This window comes from Rhinoderma darwinii, chromosome 2 (genome assembly GCF_050947455.1).
Source record: "Rhinoderma darwinii isolate aRhiDar2 chromosome 2, aRhiDar2.hap1, whole genome shotgun sequence".
In the NCBI taxonomy this organism is placed as follows: Eukaryota; Metazoa; Chordata; class Amphibia; order Anura; family Rhinodermatidae; genus Rhinoderma; species Rhinoderma darwinii.
The window spans coordinates 70,109,331-70,132,742 of record NC_134688.1 but is presented as its reverse complement, the minus strand read 5'-3'; the positions used below and the strand labels follow the sequence as shown (position 1 = coordinate 70,132,742).

At 42.4% G+C, this 23,412-nt stretch overlaps 1 protein-coding gene across 2 annotated transcripts in view; it reads left to right on the top strand.

Annotated features, from left to right (window-relative positions):
• SUPT20H (SPT20 homolog, SAGA complex component) overlaps positions 1 to 23,412 on the top strand; it is an 85,869-nt gene that overhangs the window by 5,755 nt on the left and 56,702 nt on the right. For both annotated transcript variants that reach the window (XM_075851734.1, XM_075851733.1), the window contains exons 2-4: positions 21,879 to 21,941; positions 22,420 to 22,510; positions 23,138 to 23,173. In XM_075851734.1, the coding sequence (XP_075707849.1) occupies positions 22,508 to 22,510; positions 23,138 to 23,173 (39 nt within the window). In that variant the 5' untranslated portion in view covers positions 21,879 to 21,941; positions 22,420 to 22,507. The remainder of the gene's footprint in view (positions 1 to 21,878; positions 21,942 to 22,419; positions 22,511 to 23,137; positions 23,174 to 23,412) is intronic.

Sequence of the window (23,412 nt, the reverse complement as noted above, 5' to 3'; positions counted from 1 at the left end):
CATGTAAAAATGCCTTTAATCATGAATAACAAATCTGCCGTGTTAGGGCTCATTCAGACGAGTGTGTTCTATGTCCGTGTGCTGTTCAATGTAACTATTCAGACAGGCGTGAGTTTTCACGCAGCAAATATCCGTTGCGTGAAACTCACTGCATGTCCTATATTGGTGCGTTTTTGCAGACCTACCCGTTGAAGTCTATGGGTGTGTGAAAACCACGGACAGCACATGGACGACATCCGCGTTCTGTCCGTGTTTCACGCATCAGTTACAAAGAAAGTCAGCGAAATAAAAAAAAGAAAAAAAAAAAGTGCTTGCACGGACGTGAAAAATGCATTCCACACGCAAAGCACACTGATGCCACACGCAACGCACATGAAATGTAGGAAAAACGCTGCATTTTTTACGCACGCAAATCTGACACGCTCGTCTGAATGTAGCCTTATGCAACACCCAAGATCCGAGACGTTATCCCTGCACAACTAGATAAAATTGTCATTCAGAACTCTATTAAAGCTGTGGAGCGGCTCGGGAGGGAGCGGCAATGATTGACGTATGGAAGCTATTGTTCTGGCAGGACACTTTTTAACCCCTTAGTGACCACTAATACGCCTTTTTACGTGATTCACTAATGGGCTTTAGGCTAGGCTGACGCCTTTTCACGTCAGCCTAGTCTAAGTCCTGCACGGGTCTCCCGTGCAGGCTGGAGCCGAGGCTCTGCTGTCTGATGACAGCTGAGCTCCTGCTCCAACGCCCGCGATCGAAGTTTACTTCGATCGCGGCCGTTTAACCCGTTAAATGCCGCCGTCAATAGCGACCGCGGCATTTAACTTTGTTTACAGAGAAAGTGCGCTCCCTCTGTCACCCATTGGCGGCCCGCGAATGCAATCGCGGGTCTCCGATGGGGTGTCATGGCAGCCGGGGGACTGATAAAAGCCCCCAGGTCTGCCCTGGACATATGCCTGTTAGGACGCGCCGGAGGCACGTCCTAACAGATTGCCTGTCAGATTTACACTGACAGGCAATAATGCTCTGGTATACGAAGTATACCAAAGCATTATAGCAGCGATCGGAATATCGCACAGTAAAGTCCCCTAGTGGGACTAATAAAATAAGTAATCAAAGTGAAATAAAGATTATTAATAAAAAGTACAGTAAAAAAATAAATAAAACCATTTTTTTCCACATATGTGGTATCGCCGCGACCGTAATGACTCCATTAATAAAGTTAATATGTAATTTAAACCGCAAAGTGAACACCGTAAAAAAAAACGCAAAAAACTATGGCGAAATTGCAATTTTTTTCCATTGCCCCCCAAAAAAGTCATAATAAAAATGAATCAATAAGTCCCATGTACCCCAAAACAGTACCATTCAAAACTACGTCTTGTCCCGCAGAAAACAAGGCCAAAAAATCACTACATTGATGGAAAAATAAAAAAGTTACGCCTCTTGGAATGTGACGATGCAAAAACAAATAATTTTAGTTCAAAAGTGTTTTATTGTGCAAAAGTCGTAAAACATAAAAAAACCTCTACATATGTGGTATCGCCGTAATCGCACCGACCCATAGAATAAAGGTAACATGTTATTTACGTCGCATAGTGAACGGCGTCAATTTAAAAACGCATAGAACAATGGCGGAATTTCAGTTTTTTTTTATAATCCCCCCCAAAAAGGTTAATAAAAGTTAATATAAAAATTATATGTACCCAAAAATGGTGCTATTAAAAAGCACAACTAATCCCGCAAAAAACAAGTCCTCATACAGCTATGTAGACGAAAAAATAAAAACGTTATAGCTCTTTGAATGCGACTATAGAAAAACGAATAAAATAGCTTGGTCAGGCCTAAAATGGGCTGGTCACTAAGGGGTTAAGAGATGTTTAGATTTCAGGATGAATAAAGGTGATTTCACTTGGTTTCCTGGAATAAAATATTTTGTCAAAAGAACCTTAAGAAATTGCAGCAGTTGTGTTTATTATTTGCTTTATTATCTGTTTTAATTATTATTTGTAATTTTATTAAATGTACCTAGCGTTCAATCTATCTATCTATCTATCTATCTATCTATCTATCTATCTATCTATCTATCTATCTATCTATCTATCTATCTATCTATCTATCTATCTATCTATCTATCTATCTATCTATCTATCTATCTATCTAATCTCACTATGTTTGCCAGTTTCTGAGCGCTGTAATGTTTTCCGCCTTGTTAATAAAGCTAGCGGCCTTTGAATCATCTGCCGCAAGGCCTTTAGGGAAATGTAGTCTTCGCTGTGTATTGTCTTCTGTTCCGCCTCAGCCTGGTAGATCGGGACATCACGGATCAGGAAATCGGGTCGGCTGCCCCCCAGTGGGAAGGTAAACGGGCTTTTGTCTTCTCGAACCGGATCGATACCGCCTGTATTCCTTTAAAGCGCGAAGATCGGTAGGGGGCAGCACAGTTATGGGTCGTCAGGGCTATATGTTTTTTTCCCCGTTTTTAAAGTCTCCGTAGCAATGGAGACTTCATTCATATTTTCTTATACTGCAGGCTGGTAAAACAGGACAGCATCCTGATTAACCCGTCATTATCCAGCATGCATAGGGTGGTAAACATGAGGCCTGACTGTTTACCCTTTCACCCCCCCCCCCCATGACATATTGGTGGGATACTACTATAAGGCTTGAATTGCAATGGCTGGCGAACGTGTGCCACAGATATCGTGATTCCCATTGATTGTTATGGAGCAGACACTTGCACCACTATGTCAGATTGTAAACAAATTTCATGTTCGCTAAAACTGCACAAATCCTGGAAGCTAAAACGATAAATTTTCTAACCTTTTGGACTGTTTTCTATGATAGATATGAGAATTCTGATTATCTGGTTACTAACATAATCAAAATGGCTTGTGAAAGCTACAGTAATTAGTTAACCCCTGCCGTCCTGCATCTGTCGGTTTGCAAACGCATTTTACTGTATACTGTTTAATAAATGACTCCATTTTCTTGGAGACCTACAGACCGATATGATAATATGATGTACTGGAGTCTGACCAGCATGTAAATATTTACAGCTGACAATTCTGTCCGCGTAAAATCTCATGACAGGCCAGACGTCTCATCTGATTGGCCCCTATCATATATAGAAACCTATCAGCAGAAAAGCTAGTCACCGCACTGGACTTCTGTAGTGCCACGGCTGCCTCCTCTATATGTCCATTCAGTCTCACCGGCCTCCGCCAAGAAGAATGTACAGTGGACTATGCGGCCGCTTTCTATTAAAGTAATAATAATCTATATAGCGCCAACATATTACGCAGCACTTTACAATTTAGAGGGAACATGAAATAAACAATATCAGACATTACATAGTGACAAAGTTCATTTATAATTCAAACCAGAGGAGTGAGGACCCTGCTCGCAAGAGCTTACAATCTATGAGGAAATAAATGGAGACACAAAGTGTAAGGGTATGTTCACACGCAGAGTCAAAAACGTCTCAAAATACGGAGCTGTTTTCAAGGGAAAACAGCTCCTGATTTGCGGACGTTTTTTGAGCAACTCTCGGTTTTGCAGCGTTTTTTACAGCCGTTTTTGGAGCTGTTTTCAATAGTCTATGAGAAAACTGCTCCAAAAACGTCCCAAGACGTGTCCTGCACTTCTTTTGACGAGCCGTCATTTTATGCACCACATTTTGACAGCGACGTGTAAAATGACAGCTCGTCTGCACAGAACATCGTAAGACCCATTGCAAGCAATGGGCAGATGTTTGCTGACGTATTGGAGCCGTCTTTTAAGGCGTAATTCGTAAAATGAAAAGAGGTCGTGTGCACATACCCTAAGGGTATGTGCACACGGTAGCAGGCTTTTACGTCTGAAAAGACAGACTGTTTTCAGGAGAAAACAGCTGCCTCGTTTCAGACGTAAATTCTCCTCCTCGCATTTTGCGAGGCTTCTCTGACAGCCGTAAATGTTGAGCTGTGCTTCATTGACTTCAATGAAGAACGGCTCAAATTACGCCTGAAAGAAGTGTCCTGCACTTCTTTTGACGAGGCTGTATTTTTACGCGTCGTCGTTTGACAGCTGTCAAACGACGACGCGTAAATGACAGGTTGTCTGCACAGTACGTCGGCAAACCCATTCAAATGAATGGGCAGATGTTTGCCGACGTATTGTAGCCTTATTTCCAGACGTAAAACGAGGCATAATACGCCTCGTTTACGTCTGAAAATAGGTCGTGTGAACCCAGCCTAACAGTGTTTGTTCTGTACAATAGTCCAGCCATTTTTTTTATACACATGGGGTGGTACACATAAAGCTGCATAAGCCGGTCACCAGCCAGTGTCAGTGTATGACGGAAATGAAGAGTGGGGCAATCTAATTCTGATGACTAATGTAAAAGGGGGCCATGGAAAGGAGTCAGATTAGGCAATGTTATAGGCCTGTCTAAATAGATATGTTTTTAGGGCACGTTTAAAGCTGTGGATATTGGGAATTAATCTGATTGTCTGGGGTAGCGCATTCCAGAGGACTGGTGCAGCACGAGAGAAATCCTGGAGACGGGAATGGGAGGTTCGGATTATGACGGAGGTTAATCTGAGGGCGTTGGCAGAACGTAGAGCGTGAGTAGGGTGGTAGACAGAGATGAGGGAGGAGATGTAAGGAGGTGCAGAACTGTGGAGAGCTTTGTGGGTGAGAGTAATAAGTTTGAATTTTATTCGGAAGGGGATGGGCAACCAGTGCAGTGACTGGCACAGATTAGAGGCCTTGGTGTAGCGGTTGGTCATAAATATGAGCCTGGCTGCTGCATTGAGGATAGATTGGAGAGGGGAGAGTTTAGTGAGGGGAAGACCGACTAGTAATGAGTTACAGTAGTCAAGACGAGAGTGAATCAGAGCAACAATGAGAGTTTGGGCTGTTTCCTCTGTAAGAAAAGGGTGGATTCTGGAGATGTTTTTGAGGTGAAAATGACAGGAGCGTGAAAGTGATTGTATGTGAGGAGTAAAGGAAAGATCTGAGTCAAAAATAACCCCGAGACAGCGGCCGTGCTGCTTAGGAGTGATGGTAGTGCCACACACAGTGATGGAGACATCAGGTTTAGGGAGGTTAGTAGATGGTGGGAACACAAGGAGCTCAGTTTTAGAAAGATTCAGTTTCAGATAGAGAGAGGACATGATGTTAGGACATGATGTTAGAGACAGCGGACAGACAATCACTGGTGTTTTGTATTAGAGCAGGGATGATGTCACGGGAAGAGGTATATAATTGGGTGTCATCAGCGTAGAGATGGTACTGGAAGCCAAATCTGCTGATGGTTTGTCCAATAGGGGCTGTGTACGGAGAAAACAGAAACGAACCTAGGACTGATCCCTGAGGAACCGCGATCGCAAGGGGAAGAGGAGAAGAAGTGGAACCAGCAAATGACACACTGAACGAGCGGTCAGAGAGATAGGAGGAAAACCAAGAGAGAGCCGCGTCCTTGAGGCCAATAGAGTGGAGCATGTTAAGTAGGAGTTTGTGGTCTACAGTGTCAAAGGCTTCAGAGAGATCCAGAAGAATCGGGAGAGAGGATTTACCGTCCGATTTAGCCGCCAAGAGATCATTTGAGACTTTAGTAAGGGCAGTTTCTGTGGAGCGTAGAGTGCGGAAACCAGATTGTAAGGGGTCAAGAATGGAGTTAGCAGAGAGATAGCAGATAAGGTGAGAGTAGACCAAGCGTTCCAGGAGTTTGGAGATGAAGGGCAGATTAGAGACTGGTCGGTAGTTATCAGAGCTGGATGCGTCAAGAGTTGTTTTTTTTCAGTAATGGGTAAAGTATTGAGCAATTGTGAGGTTGTAAGAGGGTGAGAGTGATGGGGCCCGCTGTGACTACCTCCGAATAGACAAAATTATCCTAAATCCAGACCTGTTGATGAATGCAGGTGCTGCCAGTTTGAGAAGACTCAAATTCAAAGACAGTATTGGCGATTTAATAATAGTCGGTAGGCCCAGCAAGAAGGGGTCATGAAGCCCAGGCCTAAGGGCCCTTTTACACTGGCCAATTATTGGACAAACAAGCGTTCACATAGTACTCCTTTCCGATAATTACCCTGTGTAAACAAGGCAACAATCAGCCGATTAATGAGCAAATGCTCGTTCATCGGCTGTTTGTATAGTTTTAAATGGCAAAACTATTATAGTTGCCAGCAGCGCATCTCCCTGTGTAAACAGGGAGACGCGCGGCCTACAAGATACAAATGTATGGGGACGAGAGATCATAGTAACGAGTACTCGTCCCCATACTAGCTCCTTGTGAAAGGAGCAAACGAACGGCGATCAACGAGCTGTCTCATTGATCGCCGCTTGTTTACACGGCCCAAGTCGGACTGTGTACGACCACCCTAAGACTGCTCAAGATTCTGCCATGGGGTACCAAATACTAGGACAGCAATGACTATTGATGATGTATGTGATAAATCGACAATAAGTAGAAGATATTTTGGAAGATATCTTAATGTCACCATTTACATACTGGTTTCCCTGTCCATATGGCTTCTGCCATCCTAATGACAGGCTGCTGACAGATTCACAGGGTATTCATGGGGGATTCGAAAGTCCCATCAACTATATGGAATGAGTCTAATTTTGACATTCAGTAAGAGAGTTTCTGTCTTTACAGGGTCATCATAAGTGGAGAATATATGTGAGAAAGTATATGTACTGTCAGAATCTATTGTGGCTTAAACTTCCTCTTTTTCTTTCCTTTTTTATAGTATTCATACTATTAATATAATTTAATTCTAAAATCCCTCTTGTCCCCTGTCTTGTCTCATAAACGCAACCCCTGTCCATAAACCCTGTTCGATCATACGGACATCATAGAGGGTGGTCCCTGCTCTGGCTAACCCGGTCCTTCCTTCTATCACATCGGCGTCCATTCATTCTAATGGCTGTCGAAGAATGTCACATTTACCCCTTGTGAGAAATACGGAGCTGATTACCGAGAGCTTCTGCGGTTGCTGGCATTTTTTCCGCAGCGTGTGGATGTACTTGGTTCACATTTTATCCACGTTGCTACTACTTTAATACGCTGCAGAATTTCTGCATGGAAATTCCATACAGAAATTCCGCAGTATTTCCATCCCGTGTGCAGGAGGCCTTACTGCATTGATAATATACCTGGCGTTTTGTATGCATTTAAAGGGCATGTTACAGTTTTTCAAAATCACAGCACGTTGTAGTTGAGGTGTTTTTGCACCCGTAGATCTCAATAATGACAGTAACGGGATGTGGATTTGTACGTTTTTGGTGCTTTTTAAATGTGCCTGTGTGAACTTCATATATACCAGGATGTAAGAGGCTATGGGCCTGAGTTTTGCTGTTTTATAATAGTCAATTTGAATGTGAATTACAGGATTTTTGTCTCCTCTTTCAATTTTAGCCGCTATATGCATATAGTAGGGTAACTGAGAATACACACCGTCCTTGATGAATGGGCTTCGATATACACGATCTCCGCACCGCTCACAATTCACCATGGAATTACAGAGATGTGTTTAGCGTTTGCTTCCTATTAAATCCGAGCATAATCCTGTCCCCAAATAACTTTTTACAGTAGCACAAATGTCCCTGGTTACTATAATGTCCATATACTGTTATTTATTAATAAAATAAAAAAAGGGGGGGGGGGAGAATACACGAACAACCTATACGGATTTTTACGCAGATTATGATGCGGATTTGCAACAGGGCATGCCCGCAGATGTCCCTTATTGATGTCACAATTGAACTACACTTCTAGTGGTCTCAAACTTGTTGGTTTTAAACTGTTGCATAACTACAGCTCCCAGCATGTCCTGTTAGTCACAGCTTTGTAACAGCTAGAGAGCCACTGGTCAGAGACCCCAATAGGCCTCATTCACACTCTGTAAGTTTAATCAGTATTTTGCATCGGTATTTGGAAGCCAAGGTCTAAACACAGTGGAAATATAATGGAAGGAGTTATACATTTTCTCTTCTTTACATCCACTGCTGAATTTGGCTTCAAAATACTGACCAAATCTGCAATGTGAGAATGAGGCTTTAAAATATATTCAAAAGCTGCGGATTTGTGCGTGGATTTCGGCAATCCCCATGCAGAGAACGCCGCAGAAATTACTGCAACGAGTCTACTGCGCATGAATATGCCCTTATAGGCTACAACAGTAGTCGGCAACCTTCAGCACTCAAGCTATTGTAAAACTACAATTCCCAGCATGCCCTGACAACTTTTGGCTGGAATAATAAAGCCTTGGGCTGTCGGTGCATGATGGGAGTTGTAGTTTCACAACCACTGTAGTGCCGAAGGTTACTGACCCCTGGGTTACACGTTATGTTCTAAGATCTGCTCTGTCTGACACATCCCTGATGGGCAAATAAACATTTGATCACTCATATCTGACCACTTCAGGAACATCAGTTTCACAGCCTACAAACCTAGAGAGGAATTTACCAACCTTTCTATGCCAGTTTAGTGGCGTAGAAAAGTTGCAAAAGGACCCAAAAGTTGCTTTTTCCTGTGCAAACTGTGACTTTTGGCCTATTCACGCCACTATAGCCACGTTTGTGTAAAGGGAAGCGGCCTGACACATTTATTATAATTTACGCCATTAAAACAGGTGTAAATTATAGTGGAAATCTATGCTAGCTCCTAGCTGGAGTAGATTTCACTTCTTTGGGTATGGCATGGCGAGCTACCCCCCTAACCACCCTTCCAGCGGACCATTAAATTAAAAAAATATATATAGTTCTCACCTCTACTGTTCCTTTTTCTCTTCAACATACCCCTCAGCATGCGGCCACAGGCGTTGTATGCGACGGAGCACTGATGATGTTGAAGTGTTGCGTTGGGTATAAGGCCCTAACTCTCCTCTGCGTCAGAACCTTGTATGAACCGCGCTGGAATGTTAAGCGGACCCGGAGGGAGAAGTGAAGAGAAGCTGTGAAGTATGTGTTTTATTTATTTAATGGCCAATAAAAGAAATGGATGGCACATGGCTGCGGTCGATGTACAGCCGGCCAAAAGATGCAACACATTTATTAATAGACCGCTTAATAAATGTTAGTGCAACTTCTCTTTCTGTTAAGACTGACGCATGAAACGCCAGATTTAATAAATTCCCCCATAAGTTCTATCAAGCGTCTATACTGTAAGTGAATGGACAGCAGAAGAAGGAGGCCAGGCTGCCTGTGCGATAGTTGACAGGCAGGATCGAGCTGTTATCGATCACATCTAAGTTCATAACTTAGATGTGATCGATAACCGGTGGATCCTGACCCGCTGTCACTGAGCCCGTTAGTCCCGCTGACCTGATGGATACAGGTTTCAATGCACGAATAGCAGCATCGATGACGTGCCCATATACACACTTGATTGCGTCAGCCAAGTAGTGGAATCAGGGATCCTGTGCCGAATACCCACTGTGACCAGTGATTGGCTGCGGCGATCATGTGGGTATACAACACATCGCTGCAGCTGTGTCAATTCGCAGCGGCGAGGAGGAATGGAAGCAGCGGCGCAGAAACTGTTTTTTTGTTTTTTGCATCCCTCCTACTTTGACCAATTTTTAGAATAACTCAGTCATTACTCACCTCACAAATTCCAGTTCTTCCAGCACCGCCACTCCATTCCTCCTTGCCACTGTTTATTGACATATCTGCAGTGACGTACCCGTATACCCACATGATCGCTGCAGCCAAGTACAGGCCTCAGCGATCCTGTGCCGCATACCCACTGAGACCAGTGATTGGCTGCAGTGATCATGTGGGTATACAAGCACGTCATCACTGCAGCTATGTCAATACACAGCGGCGGAGAGGAACGAATGCTGGAATGACGTGGATCCGTAAGGTGAGTAATGGCTTTCTGAGTTTTTTCGGGGGTTCTCTGTTATTTAAAAAATTGGTCAAATGCATCCCTCCTACCGTGGCCAATTTTTTAAATAACTCAGAAAACCCCTTTAGTGTATGTTCACACGCTAAGCAAAAAACATCTGAAAATACGGAGCTGTTTTTAAGGGAAAACAGCTCCTGTTTTTTGCTACGTTTTTGGAGCTGTTTTTCTATAGAGTTCATGAAAAACGGCCCCAAAAAACGTCTCAGGAAGTGATATGCACTTCTTTTTAGGGGGCGTCTTTTTTTTTTTTTTTCCGTGCCACGTAAAAAAAAACACCCCTTCGGAACAGAATGCTGTTTTGCCCAGAAAATAAGTAGTCTGAACGTACCCTGGATGACGAGATAAATTTGTTAGTATTTGCCGCTCTGCTTTTCAGCAGCCATAACTTATTTATTTTTTTCAATGATGAGGTCTTGTTTTATGCGGGAAAAATGTTACTTTTTTGGGGGTTACAAATAAATTACTGTGTATTTAATGTAACGGATTTTTGCAGCGTAAATATGTAAAAAAAAAAATTTGCCATTACTTATATAGTATTAGCATACTCCTGTATACTAATATATCATACTTTGTCAGGATGACACAGACTTCTATTAGGGCAACTCATAGTGTGTCCTAACAGAAGGCTTACAGAACAGACAGCCCTGGGATCCTCTCTAGGTCCCCAGGGCTGACTGCAGAGGGCTCCCCCAGTCTCTGATTGCTACACTGGTTTACCGGTGACGCGATCCAAGAGGGGAGTCCCTTTTGATAATGCTGGGGTCACGGACTGTGGCGATTAAAAGGTTAAACAGCTGGGCTCTGTTTGAAGCGCTCATAAGCCTTTTTAAACAGCTACGCCAAAAGACTGAGCTTTGTTCTGGTGCTGTATATATGTCAGAGCTTGGTTCTAGCGCTGTATTTATGTACTGAGCTTTGTTCTGGTGCTGTATATATGTCAGAGCTTGGTTCTAGCGCTGTATTTATGTACTGAGCTTTGTTCTGGTGCTGTATATATGTCAGAGCTTGGTTCTAGCGCTGTATTTATGTACTGAGCTTTGTTCTGGTGCTGTATATATGTCAGAGCTTGGTTCTAGCGCTGTATTTATGTACTGAGCTTGGTTTTAGCGCTGTATTTATCTACTGAGCTTGGTTCTGGTACTGTATATATGTCAGAGCTTTGTTCTGGTGCTGTATATATGTACTGAGCTTTGTTCTGGTGCTGTATTTATGTATTGAGCTTTGTTCTGGTACTGTATAAATGTCAGAGCGTGGTCCTGCTGCTGTAATTATATAGGATATATTTCTAATAACAAAATTGCAGGGCAGATGGAATTGTTCTCAATTCATTGTATATTTCATGGGAAACTGTCTGGTAGTTTTAACCCCTTGAATCACCACCATGCGGTAATACATGACCTGACAATATTTCCAAACATTCCCTTGTATGATTTTTTCAGATGCAGCAAAATCCTTAAAATCCACTTTTACAACGGCGCACACTGTATGCTAATTACTCATTAGAGAGTGATGGGGCGGTGCCGCTATGCTGAATAGACACATAGTCCTGCCTCCAAACCCACCTTTCTATGTTTGAGTGACATCTCCCTGGCTTATACAACTTTCTCGGATGCGCCATTGCCTTGTGGCACTATACACAAGGGGGCGGGGGGGGGCTGTGTGGCACTATACACATGGGGAAACTGTATGCCACTATTTACAAGGGGGAGGGCTGTGGCGCAATCTACAGGGGTCTGTGTGCTGCACTTTCTACTAAGGGGTGGCTGTGCACTGTATACAAGGGAGTGGGGCTGTGTGGCACTATATACAGAGGGAGCTGTACAGCGCTATGTACAGTGGGGGCTTTATGGCGATACCTACAGCGAGCTGTATGGCACTATCTACAAGGGGGAGGTGGGGGCGCTATCTACAAATGGGGTGTTACACTGTCTATAGGCGGGGCTATATAGCACTGTCTACAGGGCGGCTGTATGGCACATTCTACAGGGGGCACTATTTATAAGGGGGGCACCCGGGGGGGGGGGCCGGTCAAGAGTTTGCTATGGGGCCCAGTCTTTCCTAGTTATGCCCCTGTACTAGTTGCTAGTGATGTCTATTAACTCTCAGGACACTTATCACGGCATTGGATATTTGCCCTAATTTGAAATGCTCTGGTATGGAGCAGGTCAGGTGACCCCTCTTATCCAATCGGCCAAGAAGGATGCACTTTTTTACATTCCCCCTTATTATGAGAGTAGTCATTGGGTGCTTTTACTAGCTTAGCGCTATTGGGGCATATGTTAAAGGATAGAGTGACTTATGAAATAAATGCTAAATTAAAAAAGTAAGTCAAAGTTCTGTTTATGGAACTTGACAGGACAGGGTGAAGTTGCCCGGTGGGTGGACAGGTGTATGTCATAAGGATATACATATACAGTTATGGACAAAATTGTTGGTACCCTTCCGTTAAGGAAAGAAAATCCACAATGGTCACTGCAATAACTTGAAACTGAACAAAGTAATAGTTGATTTTCAGTAAATTAAAATTTATTGAAAATCAACTAATGTAAATTAGACATTGCTTATAAATTGTGGTTCAACAGAAAAATTCTAAAAAAACAAACTAATGAAACTAACCTGGACAAAAATTATGGTACCCCTAGAAAAAAATTAAGATAATTTCACCATAGGGACATGTTAATCCCTTCCCGACATCCGCCGTGTATATACGGCGCACGCTGGGTGGGGGAGTATGCCCATGAGCCGGTGAGCCCGCTCCATAGGAAGAGTGTGTCGGCTGTGTGCTATAGCCAATGCTAACGTGCGGGATCCTGCTTGTTTAACCCGTTAAATGCCGCGGTCAATAGCGACTGCAGCATTTAAATGACTAAAAACAGGGGGCAACCCCCATGTAACGTTCCAACGCCACCCCGCAGCGAGATCGGGTGGTCCTGTTGGTTGACATGTTAGCTTGGGGGCCTGATGAAGGCCCCCGGGTCTGCCATCTTTGTACTCCTATGAAGCCCTTCATAGGAGTTTGTCAGAATCACGATATACTGCAATACGTTAGTATTGCAGTATATCGTCCAAGCGATCTAATGATCGCTGGTTAAAGTCCCCTAGGGGGACAAGTAAAAAACGTTAAAATAAAGTTGTTGTTTTTTTTGTTTTGTTTTTAATAAATAAAAAAAAAAGAATTAAAAGTTAAAAAAAAAAAAAAACATTTTCCCTCAAGCACAATGTAAAAAAAAAAGTAACTTAACTAGTATTGACGCGTCCGTAAAAGTCTGAACTATTACAATATATAATTATTTAGTCCGCCCGGTGAACGCCGTAAAAAATTCAAAGCATCAGAATTGCTGTTTTGTGGTCACTTCATCTCCCACAAAAAAATAAAATAAGTGATTAAAAAGTCTCATGTACCCCAAAATGTTACCAATATAAACTACAGCTCGCCCTGCAAAAATTAAGCCCTCATACCGCTAAATCGATGGAAAAATTAAAGTTATGGCTCTTAGAATATGGCGACAAAACTCAAATTTTATTTTTAACAATCAGTTTTTCCCATGTAAAAGTAGTAAAACAAAAAAAAAAACCTATATAACTTTGGTATCGCTGTAATGGTATTGACCCGCAGAATAAAGTTAACAAGCGGTTTTTACTGCACGGTGAACGCCGTTAAAACAAAACCACCCAAAATATTGAGGAATCAGTGTTTTTTTCCTACTCCACCCCACAAATATTTTTTTCCCAGTCTCCCACTACATTATATGGTATAGTAAATGGTTCCATGAAAATCTACAACTGGTCCTGCAAAAAACAAGCCCTCGTACGGCAATATTGATGGAGCATTAAAAAAGTTACAGCTTTTATAAGGTGCAGCGGGAAAGGGTTAAACTAAGGTGTGGCCTGTAATTAGCACCACTGTGTATTCAGACTTGTAATCAGTCCGTTTACCTATTTAAAGGGTGAAAAGTAGTCACTGTGCTGTTTGGTATGATGGTGGGTACCACACTGAACATGGAGCGAAGAAAACTAAGGAGAGAGTTGTCTCAGGAGATTAGAAAGAAAATGATAGACATCATGTTAAAGGTAAAGGCTAGAAAACCATCTCCAAACAGCTTGATGTTCCGGTTACTACAGTTGCACATATTATTCAGAAGTTTAAGGTCTATTGGACTGTAGCCAACCTCCCTGGACGTGGCCGCAAGAGGAAAATTGATGACAAATTGAAGAGGCTGATAATACGAATGGTAACCAAAGAGCCCAGAACAACTTCCAGAGATTAGAGGTGATCTCCAAGGTCAAGGTACATCAGTGGCAGATCGCACCATCCGTCGCTGTCTTTGCCAAAGTGGACTTGATGGAAGACGACTGAGGAGGAAACCACTGCTGAAAGCAAATCATAAAAAGTGAGACTGGAATTTGCCAAAATGCATATTGACAAGCCACAAAGCTTCTGGGAGAATGTCCCTTGGGAAGATGAGACAAAACTGAAGCGTTTTGGCAAGTCACATCAGCTCTACGTTCACTGACGCAAAAATGAAGATTACAAAGAAAAGAACGTTGTACCTACCGAGAAACATGGAGGAGGCTCCGCTATGTTTTGGGGCTGCATCTAGCACAGAGGGTCTCTTGAATCTGTGCAGGGTAAAATGAAATTTCAAGACTATCAAAGCATTCTGGGGCGAAATGTGCTGCCCAGTGTCAGAAAGCTTGGTCTCAGTCGCAGGTCATGGGTCCTCCAACAGGATAATGACCCAAGAAATATCCAAGAATGGCTAAGAGCAAAGCATTGGACTATTCTGTAGTGGCTTCTACGAGCCCTGATCTAAATCTTATTGAACATCTGTGGAAGGAGCTGAAACCTGCAGTCTGGAGAAGGCACCTTCACACCTGAGACAGCTGGAGCAGTGTCCACCCGAGTAGTGGGCCAACATACCTGTGGACAGGGGCAGAAGTCTCATTGAGAGTTACAGAAATCGATTGTTTCGATATTAAAGAGGCTCTGTCACCACATTATAAGTGGCCTATATTGTACATAATGTGATCGGCGCTGTAATGTAGATTACAGCAGTGTTTTCTATTTAGAAAAACGATCATTTTTGACAGTTATGAACTATTTTAGCTTTATGCTAAGGAGTTTCTTAATGAACAACTGGGGGTGTTTTACTTTTTGGCCAAGTGGGCGTTGTGGAGAGAAGTGTATGACGCCGACCAATCCGTAACCAATCAGCGTCATACACTTCTCTCCATTCATATACACAGCACATAGCGATATAGCTATATCGCTATGTGCAGCCACATAAACACACTATAACGTTACTGCAGTGTCCTGACAATGAATATACATTACCTCCAGCCAGGACGTGATATGTATTCAGAATCCTGATACTTCACTAATACAATCCCGACACTACAGCACAGCAAGCGTAATATCGCGAGATTACGCTGTAAACTGTCATTTCAAACGAGATTACGCTTGCTGTGCTGTAGTGTCGGGATTCTGTTAGCGAAGTGTCAGAATTCTGAATAAACATCACGTCCTGGCTGGAGGTAATGTATATTCATTGTCAGGACACTGCAGTAATGTTATAGTGTGTTTATGTTATTGCACATAGCGATATAGCTATGTGCTGTGTAAATGAATGGGGAGAAGTGTATGACGCTGATTGGTTACTGACTGGTCAGCGTCATACACTTCTCTGTACAACGCCCACTTGGCCAAAAAGCAAAACACGCCCAGTTGGTCATTAAGAAACTCATTAGCATAAAGCTAATATAGGTCATAACTCTGTCAAAAATGATTGTTTTTCTAAATAAAAAACACTGCTCTAATCAACATTACAGCGTCGATCATATTATGTACAATATAGACCACTTATAATGTGGTGACAGAGCCTCTTTAAGTTAAAGGGAATGTGTCGCTAGAAATGATTTTTTTTTTTTTTCCGTTAAACAATCATTATTTGAGTGATTACACATTGTTCTAATTTTTTCACAAGTCAGGAAATATTATAAATTGGATTCTAATTTATAACATTTCCATGTGCTGGTCACTAGAGGGAGCAGTTCCCAAAATTGCAGCATGGTAAATGTGGTAAAGCTTGGTCATTGCTTTATGCTGCAAATTTGGGGTAGACACACTCTCTAGTGTCCTCACACAATCCCCCCTACCTTATTCTGGCTAGTGCCAGGAGAAGGAGGGTGTTGAATCCCCAAACCTCCTACACTGTGTGCCGCCATTTTCTGAGCAAATGCACAGTGTAGGAGGATTAGATACAGTGCTAAGCAGACCGTATCACACGAACATAATACACACATCACATACACAAACATAACTTACCTGCTCCTGCCGCCTCCGCTCCTATTCCTTGCGCCTTCACTTCCTTGAACATATGGCCGGAAGCCGCGGCCGGAAGTCGTCATCTTACTGTCCGGCAGCGGCTTCCGGTCCACATGAAAATGGCGCCGGATTTCGCTCTGCTAACGAGCTTAGTTTTGGTCTGTGTGGGAGCGGCACATGCTGCAGTGAATGGAACGGCTCCCGTTCGCATTCTCTATGGGGATGTATGTGCCGTATTCCATCTCTGTATGTGTCGTTAATCGACACATACAGAGATGAAAAAAAAATGGCAGCCCCCATAGAGAAGTAAAAATAAAAACACACGAACACAAATGAATACATTTTTATTTTTTTTATCATACTAAAAGCAATATGATAAAAAATAAATAAATTTCATGACACCTTCCCTTTAAGGGGACCATCATTTTTTTTCCAGGCCAGTTTCATGAGTTTGTTTTTTTTACATTTTTCTGTTGAACCACAATTCAAAAGTAATGTCTGATTTACATTAGTTGATTTTCAGTAAATTAAAATGTATTATTACTTTTGTCAGTTTCAAGTTATTTAATTGACCATTGTGGATTTTACTTTTTTTAACGGAAGGGTACCAACGGATTTGTCCACGACTGTATAATCATTGCCGATCGTTGTGATAAAATGGACTAGAAAAAATGTTCACTGAGCAAATGATTGAAATTATTGACCACCAAAATGTACATGGTATCCTTTACTTGTATGTGTCGGGCCTGAAGATCACACGATGGTACAAGGCACAATTCAAATAGACTAAAATTAACCTATAAATAAGACACGGAAAACAGATATGTGGATTAAAAAGGCTGCAATGTTTTTATTAACCCCTAGGCGCACTACGACGCAACTGTACGTCCATGTGGCCAGTGTCTTAGCGCACCGGGACATACAGTTACTGCGTGGTTCCTGGTGCACACTGTCCGCGACAGTGTGAACCGGGAGGCCAGCTGTCCCTGACAGCTGACGCTCCACTGTATGGAGATCAGCGGCTTATTTCCACCGATTTCGACAATTAACCCCTTAATTGCGGTGATCGATTGCAATCACCGCATTCAGGGGTTTCTAGCACATCGGCAGACCTCACAATGAAATTGTGAGGTTTGCAGATGGCTAGCATGGCGACCGGAGGCCAAGTAATGGCCTCCGTGTCTGCCATGTACGGAAGCCTATCAGGACCAGCCTCCTGATAGACTTCCTGTCAGAGTGACAGGACGTCACTGCCATTCGCGATGACACTGTCGATGACAGTGTCGGTGACAGTGTGCATCGGGAACCAGGAGGTCAGCTGTCCCTGACAGCTGACACTCCACTGTTGCCGATCAGTGGCTTATTGCCGCTGATTTTGGCAATTAAACCGTTACATGCGGGGCTTGATTGCGATCTCCGCATGTAGGGGGTTTGTAGCACATCAGCAGCCCCCATGCAATTGTGGGGGCTGCTGATGCTTGTGATGGCACCCGGGGGCCAGACAACGGCCTCCGGGTCTGCCATGTAAGGAAGCCTATGAGGACCAGCCTCTGCTGGTCCTCGTAGATTAACTGTCAGAGTGACTGTGACGTCACACTGACAGTTGGAATACCTACCTAGGTAGTGTAATGTATTCTAGCAGTGATCAAAGCTGCAGGTAAAAAAAGAAAGTGTAAAAAGTAAAGAAAAAAAGTTAATGTTTTACAAAAGTGTTTTTTTTCCTATAATAAGTCTCTTATTATAGGGAAAAAATGAAACTTAAAAAACCGTACACATATTTGGTATCACCGCGTTCGTAACGACCCAATCTATAAAACGATAATGTTATTTTTACCGCACGGTGAACGCCGCAAAAAAAACATACTAAAAACAATACCAGAATCACTATTTTTTGGTCACCACCCTTCCCAAAATATAGAATAAAAAGTCGCATGTACCCGAAAATAGTACCAATAAAAACTACAACCCGTCCCGCAAAAAACAAGCCCATACACCGCTTTTTTGACTGAAAAATAAAAAAGTTACGGCTCTCAGAATAGGGTGACACAGAAAATAAATTATTTTATAAAGAAGTGATTTTATTGTGCAAACGCTGCAAAACATAAAAAAACGATACACATATGGTATCGCCGTAATCGTACCGACCCGCAGAATAAAGTAAAATTGTCATTTATAGGGCATTATGAACGCCGTAAGAAATAAATAATTTAAAACGGCAAAATCACTGTTTTTGGTCACCAAAGCTCTAAATAAAATGAAATAAAAAGTTGCATGTACCAATAAAAACTACAGCTCGTCCTGCCAAAAATTAAGCCCTCACACCGCTCAATTCATGGAAAAATAAAAATTTATGGCGTTTGGAAGGCGTGGAGTGAAAAACTAAAATGGAAAAGCAAAAAAGGATCAGTCCTGCAAAGGTTAATAATTTTTTTAATAGAAATTAAATTATTACCACATGTGGGGTATTGCCATACGGGAGAGATTGCGTTACAAATTGATGGCGACTTTTTCTCCTTTATCCCTTGTGAAAATGAAAAAATTCAACATTTTAGTGGACAAAATTGTTTATATTCCTTTTCATGGCCTAATTCTACTAAATTCTGCAAAAAACCTGTGTGGTATAAATGCTTACTATACCCTAGAAAAATTCCTTGAGGGGTGTAGTTTCCCAAATGGGGTCACTTTTGGGGTGTTTCCAGTGTTTTGTTCCCTCTGGGGCGTTGCAATCGCGACATGGCACTAAAAACCAATCCACCAAAATCTGCGCGCTCAAATCCAAATGGCGCTCCTTCCCTTCTGAGCCCTACTGTGTGTCCAAACAGCAGTTTATTACCACATATGGGGTATTTCCGTAATCGGGCAAAGATGCTTTACAAATGTTGGGGTGCATTTTCTTCTTTATTCCATGTAAATATTAACAATTTCTATGTTTTTTCAGAAAAAAAGTAGATTTTCATTTTCTCAGACTAACTCTGTGGGGTCAAACTGCTAACTATACCCCTAGATAAATTCCTTGAGGGGTCTAGTTTCCAAAATGGGGTCACTTTTGGGGAGTTTCCACTGTTTTGGCCCCACAAGACCTCTTCAAACCTGACATGGTGCCTAAAATATAACCTAAAAATAAGCAGGCCCCAAAATCCACTAGGTGCTCCTTTGCTTCTGAGGCCGGTGTTTCGGTCCACTAGGGCCACATGTGGGATATTCCTAAAAACTGCAGGGCCTGGGCAATAAATATTGAGTTGTATTTCTCTGGTAAAACCTTCTGTGTTGGGGCTTATTTACACGAACGTGATATACGTCCGTGCCACGTGCGTGATTTTCACGCGTGTCGTACGGACCTATATTAGTCTATAGGGCCGTGCAGGCAGTCCGTGATTTTTGCGCAACGTGAGTCCGTTGCGTAAAACTCACGACATCCTATATTTCTGCTTTGTTCGCGCATCACGCACCCATTGAAGTCAATGGGTGCGTGAAAATCACGCATGCCACACGGAAGCACTTCCGTGGGACGAGTGTGATTCGCGCAACAGCTGTCAAACTATGAATGTAAACATAAAAGCACCACGTGCTTTTCTGTTTACAAACATCCAAACGGAGTGTCATAATGATGGCAGCCGCGGATCATACGGGGCTGACACACGGAGCTGTTAAGTGCCTTTTGCGCACGCAAAACGCTGTGTTTTTTGCGTGAGCAAAATGCACACGCTCATGTAAATCCGCCCTTACACAATTTTTTTTTATTACAAATAAATTTCGGCAAAAAAAAGAGAAATTTGTAAATTTCCCCTCTACTTTGCTTTATTTCCTGTGAAACGCCTAAAGGGTTAAGAAACTTTCTGAATGCTGTTTTGAATAATTTGAGGGGTGCAGTTTTAAAATGGGGTGATTTATTGGGGGATTCTAATATATAAGGCCCTCAAAACCACTTCAGAACTAAACTGGTCCCTGTAAAAATAGCCTTTTGAATTTTTATTGAAAATTTGAGAAATTACTGCTAAAGTTCTAAGCCTTGTGAGGTCATAGAAAAATAAAAGGATGTTCAAAAAGACGATGCAAATATAAAGTAGACATATGGGAAATGGTAACTAGTGACTATTTTGTGTGCTGTCACTATCTATTTCACAAGCAGATACATTTAAATTTAGAAAAATGCACATTTTTGCAAATTTTCTCTACATTTTGGTGTTTTTCACGAATAAATATTGAATTTATTGACCAAATTTTTCCACTATCATAAAGTACAATATGTCACGAGAAAACAATCTCAGAATCACTTGGATAGGTAAAAGCTTTCCGGAGTTATTACCACATAAAGTGACACATGTCAGATTTGAAAAAATCGGCTGTGCCACAAGGGCAAAACAGGCTGTGTCCTAAAGGGGTTAAAAGTATGTTCACACTGAGTTTTTTGCAGGCAGAATATTCTGCCTGGAAAACTCTGCTCCGGTTTTTTTAAAGTGGTTTTTCACCACACGAGTTTTATGATGCCTTTTTTGCCGCGATTTTTCTAGGCGTTTTTTTTTTTTAAGGCTTTTTTATAGCTATCTCTTCATCAGAAAGACGAGACCAAAAGTCGCGGCAAAAAAACGCAGTGTGAGCAGGGCCTAATAGGATTTCAATCAATAATAATAAATACTTTTAAAACCAAAATAATTAAAACCATTATAAGGCTATGTTCACACGCGCCGCAAAACTCTGCAAAAACGGCCCTAAAATGCCTCCCATTGATTTCAATGGGAGGCGTCTGCGTCTTTTTCCCGCGAGCAGTAAAACTGCCTCGCGGGAAAAAGAAGCGACATGCCCTATCTCCGGGCGTTTACGCCTCTGACCTCACATTGACTCCAATGGGAGACAGAGAAAGCGTATTTCGCGGTGTTTTATGCCCGCGGCGCTCAATGGCCGCGGGCGAAAAACGGCGCAAAAATCGGCGTGCAGGGAGAGGAAAATTTGCCTCAAACTTCCAAACGGAATTTTGAGGCAGATATTCCTCCTGCAAAATACTCAGTGTGAACATAGCCTAAGGCTGGGTTCACACAGTTTTTTGCAGGCGGAAAATCTGCCTCAAAATTCCGTTTGGAAGTTTGAGGCAGATCTTCCTCTGCCTGCACGCCGATTTTCGCTGCGTTTTTCGCCCGCGGCCATTGAGCGCCGCGGGCATAAAACACCGCGAAATACGCTTTCTCTACCTCCCATTGATGGCAATGGGAGGTCAGAGGCGTATACGCCCGAAGATAGGGCATGTCCCTTCTTTCTCCTCTGAAGACTCCTCTGCCTCCCATTAAAATCAATGGGAGGCATTTTCGGTTGGTTTTTAACTAGTTTTGCGGCGCGGTTTCCACGTCAAAAAACTCAGTGTGAACATAGCCTTATAAAAACCACATGTAATAAATAAACCATTTTAGCAAATCAATCCACCCAGCAATAGAAACCAAAAAAAACCCACCTCTAATAAAATATTGCAACATAGGGAGAAATGTAAAAAAATATGGGGTGGGGGCTGGTACAGGAACGCTGGAACTGGCACCGGACCTCCGGAACCAGGGCTTTATAAAGGAGAATCTTCCTGCTGAATATTTCAAACTGCCAATCAAATTAAAATCCTAGTGCTGGGCAGATTAGCAAACTTCATCATCTTCCCACTGTTTTCTTCAGCTACCAATCAGATGCCAACCCCTGGTGATGGACAGATTAACAGAAACTTCCGGAAACTGACATGTAAGTACCAACTGAAACAAGCCACAACAAGCCACCTAGAACACAATTAATTAAAACCAAATATTAATTAAAACTATAAAATGAAATGTGCCTGTACCATCGCTTGTCCCCCAAGCAATGGTGCTCTGGGGGGCCCCTGTCAAGAGCCAGCAGTAAGACAAGTGTTCATAATAATGAAATATTTACCTATTACCCCCCCCCCCCCCCCAATCTTAGGTGCTGTTCACATCTGCATTAGTGGCCTCCGTCGCAGTTGTGGTAAAAAATGCCGGAAGAAACTTGCTGCTCTATTCTGGTAAAAGGACGGGGCCTCTCACGGAAACCTGACGGAACCCATTATGTCAATGGGTTCCGTCGAGCGCCGTTGTTATCCACGATGCAACGGCTGCGGCACATCTGTTTTTTTTATTCCTATGACGGAACAGAAAAACTTAGCGCAGGTGTGAATAGAGCCTTACCTCTGTCTTTGTCCTTTCAGCACATTAAACACTACAGATGAAGGAAAACATGGTGACACACACATTGTGACTTGCATCTCCAGCTTGGACAGACCAGTTGTGGCCACAATGGTGAGTATCCTTATTGTATAGCCAGGGCCACACATTTCTCTCAGCGCCTAATCCTCCAAAGCGAGAGCCTCGTTTTTTTTTAGAGGCTTTCAACTCTGGATATTGAAGCAGGTGCTAAGCGGAGACACCACCCCTCCCCATAATATCCATACGCCTTAATAGTTCCTTTAAGACACTACAGCCATCCGCACTGCTTGTATGTGCTTGTTCTGCGGCATGCGGACGTAGTTGTGAAAATGATCTTTTATAAACCTCTATGTCATTTATCGTGTGTGTCTCTAGGTTTACAGTGCTGGAGGCTGAACGCTGTCATCTCCCAAAATAGGAGTATGGCATATCAGGACATGTCGCTTCTAAAGTGGGCTGACAATCATACTCTAGGCCTGTCCACTTATTATTCCTATTACTATTATTAGTAATATTATAGATGTTTTTTTTTACCCTGTTGTTTTCCTGTTATAGAATTCCAAAATAAAATATTTTTTGGGGTAAATGTTAAACTCACAGAGAACCCCTGTAAAAATCAGATACCAGTTAAGACCACTCTTCAATTTTATGGGACATCTTGAAGTGTTAATAAGCGGTTATTAAAATGTTGGTTTCCTGACTGTGAATCTTGTTTTACAGCAACAGACATTAGAGTCGGCACTGGATCGGGCTGAGGTAATATATTTTTTTGTATGCTCTAAAATATATAAGGTTACCCAAATAGTATAGGCCCAGGATGAGTTAAAGGCTATGTACACCATTGAAACGTGTTTTTTTTGGGTTTTTTTTTTTTCGTTTTATATTTGGTGCATCTTTCTAAATACTTTTTATTGAAAATTATTTTTACATTTTGAGATACAGCTGCTTTGTATCCTGTATTTCGAGCAGCTGTATCTTGTGCTGAGACCTGAACC